The sequence below is a fragment of the Peromyscus maniculatus genome, chromosome 21 (assembly GCF_049852395.1).
Source record: "Peromyscus maniculatus bairdii isolate BWxNUB_F1_BW_parent chromosome 21, HU_Pman_BW_mat_3.1, whole genome shotgun sequence".
In the NCBI taxonomy this organism is placed as follows: domain Eukaryota; kingdom Metazoa; phylum Chordata; class Mammalia; order Rodentia; family Cricetidae; genus Peromyscus; species Peromyscus maniculatus.
The window spans coordinates 17401203-17421465 of NC_134872.1; the positions used below are offsets into that span (position 1 = coordinate 17401203).

The 20263-nt window shown below is 46.0% G+C and overlaps 1 protein-coding gene across 2 annotated transcripts in view; it reads right to left on the minus strand.

Moving 5' to 3' along the window:
- The window catches only part of Ipmk (inositol polyphosphate multikinase), a 39643-nt gene that overhangs the window by 8916 nt on the left and 10464 nt on the right, over window positions 1–20263 (minus strand). For both annotated transcript variants that reach the window (XM_006979056.4, XM_076557000.1), the window contains exons 2-5: window positions 12042–12127; window positions 9301–9397; window positions 3773–3945; window positions 853–934 (exon numbers count right to left, since the gene is read on the minus strand). In XM_006979056.4, the coding sequence (XP_006979118.1) occupies window positions 853–934; window positions 3773–3945; window positions 9301–9397; window positions 12042–12127 (438 nt within the window). The remainder of the gene's footprint in view (window positions 1–852; window positions 935–3772; window positions 3946–9300; window positions 9398–12041; window positions 12128–20263) is intronic.

The window sequence follows — 20263 nt, forward strand, 5'->3', positions numbered from 1 at the left end:
CAGATGTCCTTTTGTAATGTCCAGATCACCAGAATTTTACAGAAGCACATGTGTTAACTGTTTATAAAGCCAATACCACCTGCTTATTCATCAATAACCTTAGAAGCAGCAAAGCTACACAGAGGGAAGGTATACAAAGACACTCCACACAAAACCACACCTGAAAGTCTCCTGCACAATGAGCTCTTTAAATACAATTTATACTCAATTCATTTTGTTAATCTAGAATTTAATCCCACAACTGCTGGGGTTAAAGGGATGAGCCACCCAGCCCAGGAGAATATGATTGGAAAGCTTTGACGCTGAGGTGGACAATGGTGTTCAGCGGCTTGTACTTCAGGAGTGCGCACTGCTACAGGCCAGCTCCGTGAGAGCTCGAAGACCCCATGTTGAATACATGGTATGTGGCAGCTGGAGGATTTTGAGAGGTGGGCTAATAGTACACAGGTCATTAGTGGCCTCCCGGCCTCCTGGTCATCAGAGAACAGAACACATTTGCTCCCCACAGCTCCTCCAATGATGTGCCCAATGCAAAGAAGCCACACACAGAAACTGAACCAGAATAAAGACTTCTTCCTGGACAGACCTTACCACAGCAGTAGGAAGGGAGTGGGCCAGCAAGCTTACCAGTGAGACACTAACTGAAGTGTAAAAGGATGGGGGCACTCACAACCCACACTCGGGTATACTAGGGTCCAAGGATAATGGTAAACCTACATCTGTCGATTGAGGTTTCTTTTTTCTTAAAGTTTATGAGTTGAATCACTGTTCCGCAGGAGAATGAAAACAAATATGATCGGAACCATCTTGCTGACTGCAGTAGCAAAGCATTCATTCATTGTGAGTGCTCACCTTCCTTTAGCGTCTCTTTTGTTAAGCTTCTTCCATAGTGCTGGTTTTGTGTCTCATAGCTGTCAGAATGAACATGATAAACCTGTCAAAATAAAAGAGCAGTGAACAGTCAAACAGTAGTATGGGTGCCCTTGGCCATGTGGGGTGATTTCACGATCCCTCATACAGCCCTGAAGGGAATCATATCGCCACATGAACAGGGGCTGAAAGAGCACCTAGCATTCAGGCGCCCCACTTCTGAAAAGTTGCTAAGAGTAACAGATTTTCAACATGACAGAATTCTCTATTTCAATCCATCAAAATTATTCACAAATTTACAGGGCCAAAATGAGAGCATTTCTTAATATTACAAGCTTAGCTGAGTTTAGTTAGGAAGACATGCCTCAACACTTGGGAAGTAGAAGCGGAAGCTTAGGAGTTCAAGGTCATCCTTGGCTACACAGCAAGTTTAAAGCAATGGACTACATGAAACTCTGCCACAGAAATAGAAGTTCAAGTGGAGAGGAGCTGGAATATAACAGCGATACTCCCTCTCCCCGCATGCAAACAGCCCTGGGCTCACTCTCCAGCACCAATAAAAAGCAGGTGTGGTTGTACACGCCTGTAATATCAGCACTTATATGAGATAAAGTTCAAGGTGAGTTCACCCACACAACAAAGATGCCAGGCTTAGCTACACGAGATGGTGTCCTCAAAAAACAAAAACAAAGGCTGAAGAGATGGCTCAGAGGTTAAGAGCACTAGCTGTTCTTCCAGAGGTCCTGAGTTCAATTGCCAGCAACTATAGGGTGGCTCACAACCATCTGTAATGAGATCTGATGCCCTCTTTCTGGCATGCAGGCATACATGCAGAGAGAACACTACATACATAGTAAATAAATATTTTTTAAAAAAGCTTCCAAAAAAATGTGTTCTTGCTACAATGTCTTTTATTATTATTTCCATCTAAAATTGAATTCTGGAGTCAGGTGGGTGGTGGTGGCGGCGCCAGTTTAGGGGAAGCAGAGGCAGGAGGATCTCTGCGCCCCAGCCAGCCTGGTCTACAGAAAGAAACCCTGTCTTGAAAAACAAAACAAAACAAAAAAAAGTAGCCATGAAAATAATTTTATGGTTGGGGGTCACCACAACATGAGGAACTGTATCACAGAGTTGCAGCTTTAGGAAGGTTGAGAACCACTGGTCTAAGACCTGGTGAGGCAGACCCATGGCTCACTGTGACATGGTGGATAATCGCAAAGCCTGGAAAAAAAAATCACGGAGCCACCAAAAGGAGCGTGAGTGTTCGATTATGGTATGATGATACGAGCCACTGAGACCTCAGGATATGTTAAACAGGAAAAAGAGAAGACGCAGACATTTTGTGACTAACCAGAGAGCTATGTCACAGCAGTGAAATGACTTTACACAGGAAGGGAACTGCTTTGGTTTTCAAGGGGAGACAGTTCAATCGGCAACTCACCAGCCTAGCGTGGTAAGCATGGGGTTTCTCAAAACAAACAACAACAAAAGCCCACAACAGGCAGAAGTTGAAAAATAATGAGAGAATCGATAGTGGACGGTTTTGGAGAGCTGGGAAGGAAGGAAAGGCAGGGGACAGAGGAGAAAGCTCCTTTCAGACTGAGAGCTCCATCCCAAGAGAAGGTAAGAAAAGACCACAGAGTGCGTGTGGGGTCCAAGAGAACTCTGTATGTGAGCCCTGGGGACCAAACAAGTCACGCTTTCACAGCAAGCTCCTTGATCCAGCGAGCCCTTCTGCAGGCCTCTTTCTGTCTTTTCTTATAGGCTCGTGTTTATTATAGTTTTCTGAAATGAAAAACCGCTTGAACAATTCTTCGGCTTTATTGATCAAGACATCAAGTCCAACATGGGGTTTAACTTTGCTGTCGTCACTGGCATGGTAGTAATCTCCCACCAAGCTTCCTCTGAATGCCCAGGAGGAAGCTCATCTGTCACTTGACCGTGCTTGCAAGCTGCAATCATCGGGCACATCTAGACACACTACTGGTTTAGAGGATCATGTGCCACATTACTTCCCAGCTGTGGTTTCAATAATCCTTCCTTCCCATCATACGCATTCTGGTATTTGTGTTGCGACATCGGAGGTGGGAAGCGACCATGTGATAGCCCTACAGAATGACAGCAAGTCTTTCCTGCCTCTGAGGCTTGTGCTCTGGCCCTTCAGAATGTGGTCCCAGGGCACAGATGCTCAAGTTGACCTTCTGCCAGATGGCATATGGACAAAAGGTCCAGACCACGAGAGACCCAAGCAGCCCCAGCCACCAGATGCTGCCAACCTCGTATCTATTCTGAGGTGAACAGAATGTTCACATATCAAAGCATAAATATGAGATTCTTATGTATCAGCTAAAGTAAAAAAATTTAAATACTAAATCATAGAACTTTGTGCAAATAAAAACTGTTTTAAATAAAACTATGAAATAATGTGGGTTTTTTTTTTTTCTATTTATAAAATAGTTCTTTTCCACAGCACCTGGGAGGCAGAGGCAGGTAAATTTCTAAATTCAAGGCCAGCCTGGTCTACAAAGCAAGTTACAGGGCAGTCAGGGCCACACAGTGATACCCTGTTTCAAAAAAAGACAAAAAGTATAAAACAGTTCTTCTCTTATATTTATTGTGCACTTAAGCTTAAAACGTCTTTAAAACAAAATCACCAGCATTCCCATCTTTGGGTCTGGTCGTTGTGTATGAATGACCTACTAGGTATCAGGACCAGTGTCATGAACCACAGACCAGTGAGAGACAGATAAAAATCCTGCCCTTCGTAGCTCACAGGCCTCATGGACGGACCCACCAGCACAGGGCCCTCATTCTTCTCTACCAGCACTGAGGCAGCACCTGCCATCCATCTCACGAGTGGTGTGTAAGGGGAGCGCACACACCTTACCCAAGCCCCTCTTACCCTCATGCCGAGCACCAGGAACCCGATCTCCTCCATCAGAGGGTACTTGCTGACCTGCTGCTGGATTTTCTCCGACGAGGCAAAGGGGTCATAGCTCTTCCGCCCTATCTTCACATCCATTATACAGGGCTTATTAAACTTATGAGTCACATCTTCCAGTTTTAGGTATACATCTGTTATTAGAGAAAAACCGTAATTAACCACAGGCAATCTTATCACTCAGATAACCTCCAGAGACGAACAAAGAGGAAACGCTGGCGGAGAACAGACTTAAGGTAAATCTAGAGTCAACAGATTCGTGGACAAGCATAGACATCAGAGAACTGCCTCCCGTGTGTGACCGCAGACGTCACGGGAGCAAAGCCAATGTGCAGCGTTACAAAGCCATGGGAAGGAACTCCATCCCCTGTGAACACAACGCCACCCGGGCTCACAACGAGATTTCTTAGTATTTAAGAATTTTGTGGTTTGTTCTCCATGTGACATCAGTAAGCTGGGGACTGAATCCAAACGACACCACCAAATTCCCTCTCGATACTTTCAAATGCACTGTTGCTCTGTCTGTCGCTCACTTCGGGCCCCACCCCCCTTCACCCCCTCCCCCCCCACACCTCTGCCCACAGAAGACTGGCTGTCACACCACAAAAGCCCCTTCCTGCAGTTTACCTTGAAAGCAAGGACCCGAGAGCAAAGGGAGAAAGGAGAGAAGAAATAATTCTCCCTCTTCCTAAGGAAAACCATCCTGTCAAAATTCTCAATGAAATCACGATTCATGTTTTCGTTCTCGGGGCTGAGATGGATGAGTGGGTACAGCACGTACAAGCACCGGGAGTGAAGTGAGTTAGCCTCCCCAGAACCCACGTAAAGCTGGACAAATAACCTGCACCAAGCCCTCCCTCCTACAGAGAGATGGGAGGCAGAGGTAAGGTCCCGGGGAACTTGCCTCTGGCGTAGGCAGCAGCCCATAGGGGATCCTGTCCTAAACAAGGTGGAAGGTGACAGCCAATGCCCAAGGTTGTCCTCTGATTGCTACATGTGTGCCATGGCTCATACATGTGCATGCATGCAAAATGTATGTGTGCACACACATAGTAGAGTTGGAGAAAGTTTATGTTTCCTCTAAACCAGGTAAAGGGCACCAGAGTAAGAGAAGCCCTGTGCACTACTAACTAATGTCCCTCTTTCCTGTCCCACCCAGGCTGGCACAGTTTTGAAATTATGACAAAGATATTTGTGTGGAACCAAATGAGAACTCAGACTTAACAGGGATAAACCTTCTGCAGAGGATGAGGGTAAAGAGGTAAATGGTATCCCTTGATCAAGCAGGGCAGGCAGGTTAGCACTGTGTCAACGGGACAGCAGCCCGGAAGAGCAGTCAAGCAGTCTAGGAACCTGAACCTGAAACAAGCCGCCCAGGCACCTCGACAACAGGCCCAGGCCACAGCACAGGCCCAAACAGCAAAGGACAAGTGGACAAGCCTCAGCTGGACACAGCCAAGTTTCTGTGTTTGGAAAGCCAACTCCAGGATGGGGAATCTGGGAGAGGATAGCTTCCCCTTACTGCAGTGTTGATGAGTGTCAATGACAAGGCTCACATCTCAAGTCTAGTGAAGACGAAGGGCCTTCACAGGGGAGATACCCAGCATCACAGCCACATCGTCATTAACTTGGAGATGACATCACAGAGTCATACTGAGGTAAGGATTGGTGTAAGTGTGTACTGTCAGTCGGGAGGCCTGCACACATCTCAATGGAAGGCTGTTTGCTATGTGTCAAATGTGGATTTTCATTTGTACCTTTTCTTCAAAGCTGTAAAAACTAAACATCAAAACCTGCTTTAGGCATGCAGAGTTCTAGGCCTCTGGGGATGGGGGATACATGCCTGTCATCTCAAAACTCAGGAGACTGAAGCACTGTAGATTAAAGACCAGCCGGGGCATCGTGGCTATCAGGCCAGCCCTGGGTACACTGCCAGCCCTTGTCCCAGAACACACAAAAAGAAAGGAACACGAATGTTCTTGGGAGAGAACTGGTGCTGTGGAGCGAACGGCTTAACACAAGCTTTTGAAAGAGAGAAACAAGAAAGCGGGCCACAACCCGAGTGCCAGCCTGTGAGGCTGACGGTTGTCTTGTCTGTAAACCTGAATACTGGTTCACTTTGAAAAGATGTTACCGGCAAATTCTTTCAGTGGTGTAAGTAGAATAAAGCTCAAGTCAAAGTAGGTCAGTCTTGAACTCGGTTATGTAAGGAGCAAAGGTATGTCTACAGGACTGTCTTCTGAGGCCACTGCAAACCAGTAACAAAAGATGTCTCCTCATGGAGGCCCCTCTGGGTCCCGAGTGGAGCGCTGTTTTACCGTGGGTCAGCTGCAGCTGCGCACTGAGAGGAAAGAGGAAGAGATTCCTGACATACAGGAAGTAAGGATGTGGGGCTGGTTTCCAGCTGAGGTGTGTCTCAAACGTTACTGTGTGTCATGGGGCAGACCTCAAAAGTGCTCCTGTCACAGTTGCGAGCCCAGCCCCCAAACCACAGTCACCACAACAGGCAAACATCTGACACAGCTTGGAACTGAGATTTCAGAGGTAGCCTGCTTGGGACAGTTCTCTGGATCTTCTTCAGCTCATGCCACAACACGTAATTCCCTCTGTGAGAAGTGAGTGATCCCTTTGGTGGGAACCAAGAGGGAGAGGAAGGGCTAAGGTCATGTGCAGAAACAAATGTCAGCTCTACCACGTGTTAGCCTAGCATGTCCCGGTACCTGAATGGCATATAAGATTGGAGAGTCCAGCGCGGGCCCACCATGAAATAGAGGCATCATGGTCCAGAGTGCTAAGGATGTGTCAATACAGTTCCGAAAGTGCCTCCCATGGCAAGGCACTGCTCTGAGACAGACAGGCAACAGCATTTAAGCCTTGCCTTCCAGAGCTGATCCTGAGGAAGAGAGGTAACACTTTATCCAAACAGTGCCTGGTGCCACCTGGTACTCACGGAGCACTGGGATTGGACTGCAAGGATACATTAAGTATTAAACATGAGCATGACTGACAGGTATTAAAACCCATGCTAGGTCACCATGCGTGCTACAGCGTCCAGAATAAATACAAATGCGGGCTGATTCCCTGGAGCAAACTTTTTCCGTTCCCAGTAAGGCAAATACAATGTAATAACCACAAAATAAAGAGGCATAATCACAACTCAATCAGGCACTTGATAACAGATACCCTCCACCCTGAAGCTAATCCTAAGCCTTGGCCCACAGTTAAACATTAACAAGAACATCTATTTATTACATATTGATTTTTATCTCAGGCTGAAAAGAGCTAAGGCAGCAAAATGCAATCTGATCGCCAGGCTCATGCAGGCCCTTGCAGGTGCTCGGCCGTCACGATGTACTTTCCCAGTTTCCTCCGTTCCCACACAGACACACCTGCTCACCCTGCTGCCAACTACACCAGTGCCTCCCGACTTCGCTCCTGCTAAAGAAAGTCTTAGGGATCAGCTTCAACCGTAAACAGAAAAGAAAAAAAATAAAATAAAATGCTGCACCAGATGTGAGAACTGCTTTTCTGATGCTGTATTTCCTTTCTAATATGCTATATCCATAGCATAGAGACGATGGCAAAAAAGGAAATGGCCAGGCATGGCGGGGAACACCTTTAATCCCAGCACTCTGGAGGCAGAGGCAGGTGGATCTCTCTCTGAGTTCCAGGCTGCCTTGTCTGCAGAGTGAATTCCTAGATAGCCAGAGCTATGTAGAAAGTCCCTGTCTTAAAGAAAAAGAAAAGTGCTGATTATATATACATATTACACATGTTTATGTTCATCTAAGTCATAACTATCATGCCCAGTTCTCCAAAGAATCTTCTCAAAAAATATTTTCTTTTTAAAAATTTCTTTTTATTCTATGTACATGACTGTTTTTTTTATCTGCATGTATGTATAGACACCAGGTGTATGCAAATGCCTGCAAAGCCAGAAGAGGTATCAGATCCCCTGGAGTTATAGATCGTTATGAGCCACCTGGGTGCTGGGAACTGAATCCAAGAATAGCCAGTGCTCTTAACCTCTGAGCTATCTCTCCAGACCTTTCCAAGAACCTTGTTCAGCCGAGTATCTCATTACCCAGACCTCTACCCACACTGTCCTCAGCACAGACTGTTCTGTGTCAAGCCGCAGCTGTCAGCACGGCTCACTGGGACCCGGATAAGCAAGCTTCCTCCCCTGGTCTCATGAATGGCACTTCTGACAAGTGCCACTCACAGCAAAAGGGGGAAGGGAAGACGCTACAACGCAAAGTGTGTTTACAACCACGTGTCGGGCAGAATATGGAGAATGAGGACCTGTGGGTGTGGCGGCGTACACCTTTAATCTCAGCATCCAGGCAGCAGAGGCAGGTCAACCAGGACTACATAGTGAGACCTAGTTTCGAAAAAAAAAAAAAAATTAAAAAAAAAAAAAAAAAAAAAAAAAAAAGACCCAAGGACAGCTACAATGGTCTGTGGAGCAGTTGCTCAGAATGCTATCTATTCTCAATCATAAACATCTGCATATATTTGGGACTAAGACCTTTCAGCCAGAGAGCAAGACAGACAGACAGAAAAAAAGATGGGCTGAATGAATCCAACGTTGCTAATCCAAACATCTGAGATCCAATCTGGGCCACACTCTGAAAGTTTGTGAGCACCAACACAGTGCCACAAATGGAAAATTCCACGCTGGCCTCACAGGTTAGATTAGAGTCTAAACTCGGCACAGCACAAATGCCATCAAAACTGCCTTCAGTTTCCACAAAAGGCTGGGCCTGGGGACTATCACCAAGACACCTCTGTCTACGCAAATATTCCCAGACTGGAAACACTTCTAGTCCTGAGCATTTCAGTAAGCGGCACTCACCCTGAAGACCACAGGGCCTCAGCTTTCTCTAAACTATAAAGTACAAGTGCTTCTTAAATACCCCACATGGCCCTAGAATGACCACTATTCAGCTAGGAATTCCCCTAGAGAGGAGTCCAAGACAGCCCAGGAGTGACATCTGACACACTAAGTTAGGAACCAAAGCTCAAAAAGTGTTACAATGTTACAAGACCCACATCAGCAAAGCCTGCAGCTTTGATTAACTGAACCAGTCACCAGACTCCAAGACGGATGCACAAGATCTCATTTCTCCTCTGTGGCACTTCCCAGGGTTTCCCAAAAGCCTGCAGGTTGGGAGTACGGTGGGAGACAGCTAAGCTGGGGAGGGACTTCTGTGAGGGTCCTTACTGTTTTATTCTTAGATAAGAAACAAACATCTGTAAATTAGTGCAGTACTAAGATGCACTCATGCAATTGTAACAGATTTATCCGTTCATGTGTAACAAGTCATTCAAGAAAATGGTGATTAAAAAAAGTGAAAGTACCAGTGAGTTTTGTTTAGTGAAGGGAGGAAAGGAAAGCACATTCATTCCATGTTTTACAGCCTTTTACACGGACCCTCGTAAAGGCAAGCTTGGGAACTGAACCGAGAGAGGTACGTAAAATGCATTACCGTTTGGTGCGGTGGGAGGGGACCAGACGCCGTAGTACTTGGGCAGGTGTTTTCGAAGCTCCAGGAGATCAGCATCAGCACAGTCAGCAGCGTAAACCTGAACAGAGGGGCAGCGCTCGTCAGGGTTCCGTGACCCCTCGGGGTGGGGGTGGGGACCACGCATAACAGATCAGTAACTCATCTGACATGGCTCTGTAATAATAACCAGCTACTTACAGCACACCGGTGGTCCTGGTGATCCATGGAGAAGACTCTCTGGTGATAAGTCCTGCCTGTCAATGTCTTTCAACTATCGGCCACTAATGTGAGTTGTACACAACTGACCCCAAATTCAAAGTAATTCTCAGGACACAGGCAAGTAAATTCTGGTGGGTGGGGAGCAGCTAGGCTAACTTTTTGTGCCATTTTTATTTGTATTTTTTTCAAATTGAGACAGGGTTTCTCTGTGTAGTTTCGATGCCTGTCCTGGATCTCAACCCTGTAAACCAGGCTGGCCTCGAACTCACAGAGGCCCACCTGGCTCTGCCTCCCGAGTGCTGGGATTAAAGGCATGCGCCACCACCACCTGGTTCTATATGTAATTTTTACATTCGTTCATTTAATGTGTGTGTGTGTGTGTGTGTGTGTGTGTGTGTGTGTGTGTGTGTGTGTAGTGGACAACTTAAGGACATCAATTCTTTCCTTCCACCATGTAGTGCCCAAGCAAATTCAGGTTATCAGGCTTGGAGGCAAGCTCGTTACTGGCTGAACCATTTTACCAGCCCCCTTGAACCATCTGTAACACTTGCCTGGTTTTCTCACTAAATTAAATAACTTGCATATTATCTATTTTATAATCTATGAAACAAGTTTTATTCATTTTAAACTCTGAGGGCCAGCTTTAATATATGTCTAAACGACACATGATTTTACGAGCGTACACACCACACAGGTTAAAATGAAACTACAATAAACTTTTAAGAAATGTATAAGATAGAATTTCAGTTACCAGAAGCTGAACCTCATATCTAAGAGAAAGGGGAAAGGAAATAAATTATCATCTTTCTACCAGAAATTGACTGAGAAACACTGACTACTAAGTGAGCAAACCATGTTTCATCTGTGCAGTGTGCGCACACCACTCATGACCAATAGTCACGCACAGGCTAAACTGAAGACTGGAACACAGCGCTCTAATCCCAATCTTCAAGGCTCTCAGGAATGAAGGAAAGAAATTTTCACTTCTCGGGAGTCGATCATTTACAGGGTGAGCTGTGAGCCACCACAATTTACCTGTGTGACCCAAACCCCAGTGCCTCAGATGTGAACACATCTGGAGACGGCATGCATGACCATCGTGGTTAAAACCAGGGTTCGTCATGCTGAGGGTGTTCTCAGGAAGCACATTAAGACACAAACTCCACAGGGGAAGATCTGAGGAGACAGCCCGTGAGCAGGAGAGGGAGGGAGGCCTTCAGAAGAAACTCCTGACTGCAGCCTGACCAGGAGGCTAAGTGTGAAACACTTCGCTTGTGTATTTCAAGCCAAACAACTTGTGTTCCTTTGTTATGGCGGCCCTAGCGAGTGAGCACACCGCCTGACCTCCCCCACTCTGTGTTAGGCGAGGACTGCGTGGAAGAGCGCCTTCAGAGGGTCAGAGACAACACAGGGCAGAACAGTGGGTGACAAGAGAGGGGAAAGGGGCTCCCAGTGGGGTGGAGGCACCTTCCGTGCTCTCTTATCAGAGCCAGGAAAATCGATACAAGCCCAAACAGAACCAATTAGGGTTGGGTGTGGTGGGGCACACCTGTAACAGAAGCGCTTGGGAGACGGGGAGGGAGGCGGCAGTGAGTAAATTCCTAAGCTATAGAATAAGACCCTTTCTCGAAACAGCAACCGGAGGAACACGGATCTAAGCTGGGCCTCACCGAAATGCATGGCCTTGTGTGTTTGCGAGGACCCTACCAACGCGGTGAAAAGAATGGCGGGGAACACCCACAAGCGGCTGTGCTCGATCAGGGCTTGTACCCACACTGTAAGGACGTAGCTGAACGTTTCACAGACCCTTCAACTGCAAGATGGGAGAAATGTCTGAACAAGATTACCCGAGAGGACACACAGAAGCCAGCAAGCCTGTGTGGGGGGAAAGGCGAACCTGTGGCTGGCCGAGCCATGTGGTTCAAAACGTTTTGAAGTTAAGAAATAACTGGTGGTCACGGAACACTGTGAACACACTGGAAAAACATTCTGGGTCATATGATGAATGAGGTATTAGGAATGAGCCCTTCTCCCACAGTGCAGAGGAACACTGAAGACTGGAAGAGGCGGAGCATGGAGGCACAGGGCACTGGGAAGGCTGAGGCAGGGGCTCTTGTGAGTCCTCCGCCAGCCTGTGATATATATACAGTGTGACCCCACCTCACAGGGCAAAACAAACACGACTCGAAGAAGCCGTAATAAAAACACTAACTTAGCATTTCTGAGAGCAGCAAACTCTCTGTTAAGTGTTTTTCAAAATTGTGGGTCACGACCAGTTGATTGAAATCAATTTAGTGACTCAGAATAAGAATCTCTAGGACGTGGAACAGAACAGAAAATTCTAGGCGGCAGCAGAAACCCGGGAGGATAAGCCGTTTCCACAAAGCACGGAGCTCGTCTGTTACTCGGGGACCCGGGGCATGCTGTCCAGCACGTTTCTGGCTCTGAGTCACAGCGGAGAACTGAGGGGCCCGTAAAACAGCAGAGTGCCCTGCGTCACTTACCATAGTATAAAATTCCAGCTCTCTCGGGCCCCGGGGCGGCGGCTGTAGCTGTTTCAGAACTGTGCCATCTGGGTGTTGGAGTATGCCTGCACAACAGAGACCAGGCGGTGGTCAGTGCTCTGCTTACGGTACCCTGCTGCGCAGGGAGCATCTGCTCCTGAAATGGCAGGTCAACCACTGCCATTAAGTGTAAAGGTTTACTGTTACTTGTTGCAGAAGTTTTAACATTCAACTAACGTTTTCAGTACTTGCTACCGAGAGAGACCAGTGCACACTTAAGCGTTATTATCTTCAGTTCTTCTCCCTCAGGGAGTCTCTTAGGGGCCCCTGGATTTTCTAGAAACTTCTCAGTCATAGATTTTCTATGATATGTTATGATTAAATAAAGAAAACAAAAGCAGTAACACAAATCCAGCTCATTTTTATAAACAGGAAAAAAATGTGTGTTTACAGTAGCCATATACGAATTTCATACTTGGCAATGTTTTATAATTCTCTCATCTTCCCAGCTCAGATGTACTGTGCACAGCTGTGCAAGGTCCCAGAGTGGAGCGGTCAAGAATGCCTTTCTAGCCAGGCGGTGGTGGCGCACGCCTTTAATCCCAGCACTTGGGAGGCAGAGGCAGGTGAGTTCAAGGCCAGCCTGGGCTACTAAGTGAGTGCCAGGACAGGCTCCAAAGCTACACAGAGAAACACTGTCTCAAAAAACCACCCCCCCCCCAAAAAAAAAGAATGCCTTTCTATAATTTGTCCATGCAACACAAGAGTCTTTTTCCAAGTCACCATATGCACACCAACATTGGCACAATGTAAGTAACAGCACTCATTACGTATTGAAATTTTAAATCTATCTGTTGGGATTTCACAGAACCATGACAATTGGGACAAAATTCTACTTAGAACTTTATAAGATACTCCACTTGTATCTATGCTTCTTTTTGGCACTTGACATGAACTTTTTTGTTGTTGTTGTTGATGTTTGCTTTTTTGCGGGGTTTTTCAAGATAAGATTTCTCTGTGAAACAGCCCTGGCTGTCCTGGAACTCACTCTGTAGACCAGGCTGGCCTTGGACTCAGATCTTCCTGCCTCTGCCTCCCGAGTGATGGGATTAAAGGAGTGTGCCTTCACACTCTGCTGGCAAAAATGTATAATTTAAAGACAAAGCAGAAGTCTAAGATCTAAACACCAGAAGGAAGGAGAGAGTAAGGTCCAAGGGAAAACTCAGCTCTTGAGAAGATTCGAGTACTACAGGATTAGTCTAAAGTAACTGAAAACGGCTGGAGAGCAACCTGTTTCTGAAGACGGGAATTTAGGGCGAGCAAGCCCTCTACTCCTGTAGCCAAGAAGATCGGCATCTGCACAGACACCAGAGTTGAATCTCACAGGGAAAAACCGAGGCATTAACAGCCAGGAGAGTAGCATCACAGCTGCCCCCCCCCCCCCCCCCCCCGGCCTCTCACGGCAGGTCTACACAACTGGGAGCTTCCCAGACACGTTTTTGTTTACAAGCACCAATCAGGCAACTATACCAGCTGTGTGGAGGAGCGGACTGGATCCAAGACTATATAACCACTGGAACAAACCACTGGGTCCTACAGAATAACTAAGTTTTCATAATCCCAGTCCCAGGTGAATAAAGCCAACTGAACTGTGGCATCTGAGACCAAAGCCACATCCCAACCAGCAAGCTCCACGCTGCTAGGACAAAACAGACAACAGCCATTAACTAAGATGCAGCATGGTCCTCCTGAGCTCTGTGAAGAGGAGACAGGCCCTCCAGAGGAAAAAGCAAAACTGTTCACTCTGCTTTCCCGTGTTCTGTAAGCAGGATGCCCTGTGTTCGATAGCAAATTACGAGGCATACCGAAGAAGGGGAAGAACAGTGCAGTCAACAGATGCTGACGCAAGACGGCCACATGATTATAATTAGGAAGCAAGTATGTTCAACAAAATCCCGTGTATGCTACAGAAACTGGAGAAAAGTGCAGAGACTAAGAGAAGCCAAGGAAATTCCAGAACCGAAAAAACACAGCACACGAGATGGGAATGTTCTGGGAGGGTAAATCAAATTATCATAGAAGAAAAGAGCAAAATGAACTTTAAGAGAGGCCAGCAGCTAGCGGGATACCAAGGAAGGCTGAGGAAGGACGGCCACAAGTTCAAGGCCAGCTGGAGTAACTGATCAAGACCCTGTCTCAAAACACAAGGGAAGTCAGATGTGGTGGCGCACTCCTTTAGTCCCAGCACTCGGGAGGCAGAGGCAGGCGGATCTCTGAGTTCTAAGCCAGCCTGGTCTATATAGCAGGTTCCAGGGCAGCCAGGGTTACAAAGGTCTCCAAAAAACAAGAACAAGAACACCTTTAATCCCAGCACTCGGGAGGCAGAGCCAGGCGGATCTCTGCGAGTTTGAGGCCAGCCTGGTCTACAGAGCGAGATCCAGGACAGGCACCAAAACTACACAGAGAAACCCTGTCACAATACTAATACTAATACTAATACTAATACTACTAATAATAATAATAAAAGGGAAAGGGACAGGCATGATGGTACATGCCTTTAAGCCCAGCTCTGAGTCCCAGACCAGCAACAATCAAGTGTACCTAGGTAAGGGGCAGGAACATGTGAGGCTCCATCTCTGAGGCAGGGGCCTACAAGGGGCAGACAGAGTAAAACAGTAGCTGAGAGCCATCCTCTGGTGAGTCAGCTGCACCGGAACTGACACCTAAGACCTGTTTCAAAGCCGCGGGGCTCGGAGGGGACGAGTCAGCTGCAGCTGCTGTAACAAATACCTCGGAGCCTTCCAACCTGAGATATAAGCCAAGTACTTCTGGATTCCACTCACGTGAAGCGCCTGACACGCTCACGTCCTTAGAAAGCGGAATGGCGGCTGACAAAGGCTAGCAGCAAGGACAGGCAAGTGTTGGGCGGGTATGGGGTTCGCAAACACCCCAGAGTCTCAGGCTGGGGCAGGAGACAGCCGGCTGCTCTGCAGGGGCCGGGTTCAGCTCCCCGCACTCCATCAGGTGGCTCCCAAAGTCTGCAGCTCCAGCTCCAGGGGACCTGGTGCCCTCTTCCACCTTCCACGGGCAACCGCACACACGTGGTACACAAACAAACTCTTGCAGGTACACATACACACACATACGTAAAAATAATACACTAACAAATATTTTACAGCTCACAGGCTGATGCCACTGCATGCGCTGCGCTGATGGTAAGTTCAATACTGTGACTTGCACCACAATAACCACTGTTGTAAGAGCTTAACATTTCAGAAATAAGCATTCAGAAAAATGGTAACTACATGTTCAAATTTCTGTGAAAGGAAACCAGGTACCGTGGTGGAACATGCCTTTAATTCCAGTACTCTGAGGCAGAGGCAGGCACAGATTTCAAGTTCAAGGCCAGGCTGACCTAGCAAGCTCTAGAGTGAGACCCTTCCTGTTAAAAAAAAAAAAAAAGAAACAGAACTGATTTATGTAGAATGAGCATTCTAGGTGATTTCAATCTATATCTTTATGCTTTTCTTCCTTCCAGAAATTATTATCATAAACATCTATTAGGGTCGCGCGCGCGCGTGTGTGTGTGTGTGTGTGTGTGTGTGTGTGTGTGTGTGTGTGTGTGTGTTTGAGACAGGTATCCCTGGCTGTCCTGGAACTCAAATGACCTACCTACCTTGGCCTCCGGAGTCCTGGTACTAAAGGCGTACACCGCCACCTCCAGTTCCTAGATGGCTTTTCTATCTTTCTCTGATGGGCCACCATAAGTGGCTAACACATAATTATTATTAGAAATAGAATTGTCTCACAAAAAAAAAAGCATATACTAAAAGAAATACACATTCTACTCAAGGTAATTATCATAAATTTGGTATTTAAAAATGGAGGGAAGTGTTTAAAAATGAGAGATTATAGAAATATAACAAGACTAAGATGTTCTAAAAATAAATTTTAAATGTTTTAATCCACAGTCAAAGACAACAAGGATCCTAAATACATGGGGGAAGAAAACCAAACCTCCAGAGACCCTTCAAATATACAGATAAAGTGGGTTATAAGTAAAAAAAGAAAAAAAGAAAATGGGCTTGCCAACAGTGTGAGGCCCCATTGAGCCTTTCAAGGGGAAAAGAAGGATGGGAGGGAGGGAGGCAGGACTTGTAAACTCCAGTCATAAGGAAGATGACTACAGCACATCACATGGCAAGCTCCACAAGAAGGAGTCTTGATTTCAATCTTGTGTGTGTGTGTGTGTGTGTGTGTGTGTGTGTGTGTGTGTGTCTGCATGTGTATGTCTGCATGCATAGGTATGTGTATGTGTGTGTGTGTCTGCGTGTGTATGTATCTGTATGCATATGTATGTGTATGTGTGTGTGTGTCTGCATGTGTATGTGTCTGTATGCATATGTATGTGTGTGTGTATGTGTGTGTGTCTGCATGTGTATGTGTCTGTATGCATATATATCTGCATGTGTGTGGGGGTGGGAGTGGTGTATGTGGATACCTAAAGAGTCCAGAAGAGAACATCAGGTCCTCTGGAGCTGGAGTTACAGCAGATGTGAGTGCTGGGAAATCGATCTTAACCACTGAGCGATCCTCAAGGAAAGGAATCTCTTCATATTTAAGAAAGACATGTCATAATGACAAGGTCAGTTGATTATGATACAAAATTACAGATGTGTAACAGGGCTTAATGTGGCTTCAGGATACAGGGAGCAAAAATGACAAATTGAAACAATAAACAAATTCACAAAGACTTTCTGGTATTTGGCAGAGAAGGCATTGTAATGATATATAAAACCTGAACAGCAAAAAACCGGCCAATTTATAGAGCAGAGAAGCTGTACCCAGCTTGCACCTTGTGACTACAGTCCCAGCTGAGGTAGAAAATCCCTGCACAGTCAAGGTCATCTGGAAGACAGGACAGGAGGAAGAACTACATCCAGCAGAACACACAAGTCCTTCAAGCATAAACGCTCTATTTACCACGCCCCAAATCGACAAGGATTGGAATCCTGCAGAAGATACCCTCAAACCACAGCAGCAATAGCAAGACATGGGGAAATGCTAAATAATAGGAAGGAAACAGCCCTGCTGTAATTACACATGGATCAAGCCACAGGAGATATGAGAAAGTACTCCAAGTGATAGCAAAAACACACGAAGTGTGCACAGCGCAACTCACAGTTTAAAGTGTAGTTGTAAGTATTTCTGTCTGGGGCCACTGGTGGATGGCCTGGTGGGTATGGGCATTTGCTGCCAAACCTACAGACCCGAGCACAATCCCTGTAAACCATGATGGAAGAGAGAACATTCCACAAGTTATCTGCTGACCTCCGCACGGGCACCCTGCCCATCTCCTACCACCTCCAAATAGATAAACATAAAAAGAAGGCATTCAATATTTCTATCATTTAGGAAAAGGAGCCACACTTAATATGTTAGAGAAAGATGTACTAACTTCACATAAATACATATGAACAAAAAGCCAATTCAATAAGAACTGACACTGGGCATGGTGATCCCCCCCACAACTCCCAAAGCAAGGAAAGAGGGTCAAGGGTTAAAGGCCAGCCCAGGAGATACAGTAAGAACATGTCTCAATAAATAATTTTTTCAAAGGACAACAGACAAAAACCAGTGAAATCAAGTAAGTGATCTAGAAAACTGGTAAGCAACTTGCTGAACAGACCAAGTAAAAAAAAAAAAGGTAAATTCTCGATATTAGGAATAAATGAACATTCAAAGAGGAAGAGGCTCATGAGGTTACCATTGGCAAATGCTATAACTTCCATGAGACAAATTCTTTTAGATGCACATTATTAAAACTGACCCAGGAAGAAACAAATCTAAGGGCCAGGACTGAGGCAGGGGCTGCTGACAGAGAGATCCCCCTGCATGTGTGTAGCCCTGGGTTTAATCTTCAGCATCACAAAAGAGAGTGAATGGGTGGTGGTGGGGAGGAGAAAGACATCCAAATGCAGCCAAAATGGCCTCCTAGTGACTGTTCCCAACACAACAATATCAAACAAAAACAAAAATAGCGATAGTAATCGCATCAAATTTCTCAGGAAATAAGATAGCATCTTTCTGTAACACGAATCTTAAAGGGCCTTATTAATAAAATACCCAGAGTCAGATAGGGGGGTGAAGGCTGAAAGATCAGAGAAAACAGAACAAGCCACAGCCAACCTCACCTCACCAACTCCTCAGCTGATCCTGTTTCCACAAATCCTCAGACTGAAAGCCTCTGTCTGAGTCTTCACCCCTGAGGGTCTCAGTTGAACTGCTTAAAAGCCTCTAGTTCCTGGTCCTCACGTCTTATACACTGTTCTGCTTCTTGCCTTCATTTCCTGGGATTAAGGGTGTGTGTCTTTCCTAAGCAAAGACATGAGATCTCAAGAGCTGGGATTAAAGGTGTGTGCCACCACACCTGGTTCTGTTTCCAGTGTGGCCTTGAACTCAGAGATCTGGACAGATCTCTGCCTCCCAAGTGATAGGATTAAAGGCGCGTGTCACCACTGTCTGGCCTCTATGTCTAATCTAGTGGCTGGCTCTGTCCTTTGATTCCCGGGTAAGTTTATTAGGGTATGCAATATATTGGGGTACACAATATAACACCTCATCTTTCTCAACTTGTTTGTTTTGAGGTCAGTCTGAGAGGGTTTTGGTGAGAGACTGTTTAGCTTGGAATGACTTAGGACTTACTCTCCATCCCATGCCGGCCTTGATCTTCCTGCCTCAGCCTCCCAAATGCTATTCTCTATAGTCAGTTCTCTCTATCAGCAGTTCTTAACCTGTGTGTCTCGACTGCTTGGGGGTTGCATATCAGATATCCTGCATATCAGATATTTACATTCTGATTCATAAGAGTAGCAAAATGACAGTTATAAAGTAGCAATGAAATAATTTTATGGTTGGGGGTCACCACACCATGAGGAACTATATTAAAGGGTCTCGGCATTAGGAAGGTTGAGAACCACCGCTCTACATGAAATAGTATAAATGTGACCTCTAAAACCTCCAACAAAGATGGCTAAAAAAAGTACAGACCATAATCTCAAATAAACACCATCACAAGGGCTGGGAACAGCTCCACCGGTATAACCATTGCCTAGTTGCCAGAGTCCCTGGGTTCAATCCCCAGCATTGCATAAATTAGGCATGGTGGCACATACCTTTAATCCCAGTTTAGGAGGCTGGGAGACAAGAGTTCAAGACACCTGACTAGATAAGCTCAATGCCAGCCTGGGTTACATGACATTCCATCTTTAAAAAGTAAATAACCACAATTGCAAACATGAAAAAAAAAAAAATACCTGGTAAGGGAACTGGAGGGATGACTCAGTGGGTAAGAGCACTTGCTACTCTTCCAAAGGACCCAGGTTCAATTCCCAGCACCCACATCACGACTCACAACAGTCTGCAACTCCAGTTCCAGGGGATCTGAAACCCTCTTCTAGTCTCCATGGGCACGAGAGGTATGCAAGCGGTACACAAAAGAAGAAAAAAAAAACCTCATAAAAATAAACAGTGGTAAAAGCCAGGAGCAGTAGGTACCTCATGCCTATATGAGCTCTAGGACAACCTGGACTACACAGGCGTCCCAAGCCAGCCTAAGCTACAGGGACTCTGTTTCAAAAAACAAACAAACAAACAAAAAGGGTAAAATTAATACAGCAACAATACATATATGAGAACAATTTTCCAGGAACAAAAGTTTATTTAGGATTTCAAAGCGAGTAAACACAATCATGCTTTGAGAAGATGGGAGACAAAGCCCTAAGATGCTGGGCTCAAAATACAGGCACAGGCCCCGGGAGAGGCTGCTCAAGCTTGTGCATGGGCGGGGCCCTGCCTGCAGTCTCCAGGGCATGCATTCATGCACACACATGCATGCAAGTAAACACACATAACCCTGACACATGAAGGCTGTCTGTCTCTTTCTTCAGTCTGCTCAGAGAACAAGCAGAACCATACACGAGCACCAAGCACACCTGGAATTCAGATTTGAAATGCTGCTCATCTCTAAAAGACACAAACAGTTCCTTCCAGTTCCGGGGCCGGAACAAGGAAGACACAAAACAAGCATGCATCATCTTTTTTACGCCAGAAACAGAGAAGACACTTTAAAAGAAAAAAAAAAAAGAAAAAACAGGAAATGTCAAAGAGACACAGGAGCAAGCCTCCAGAAGCTGCCACTGCCCAAATTTAGGAGAATGGCA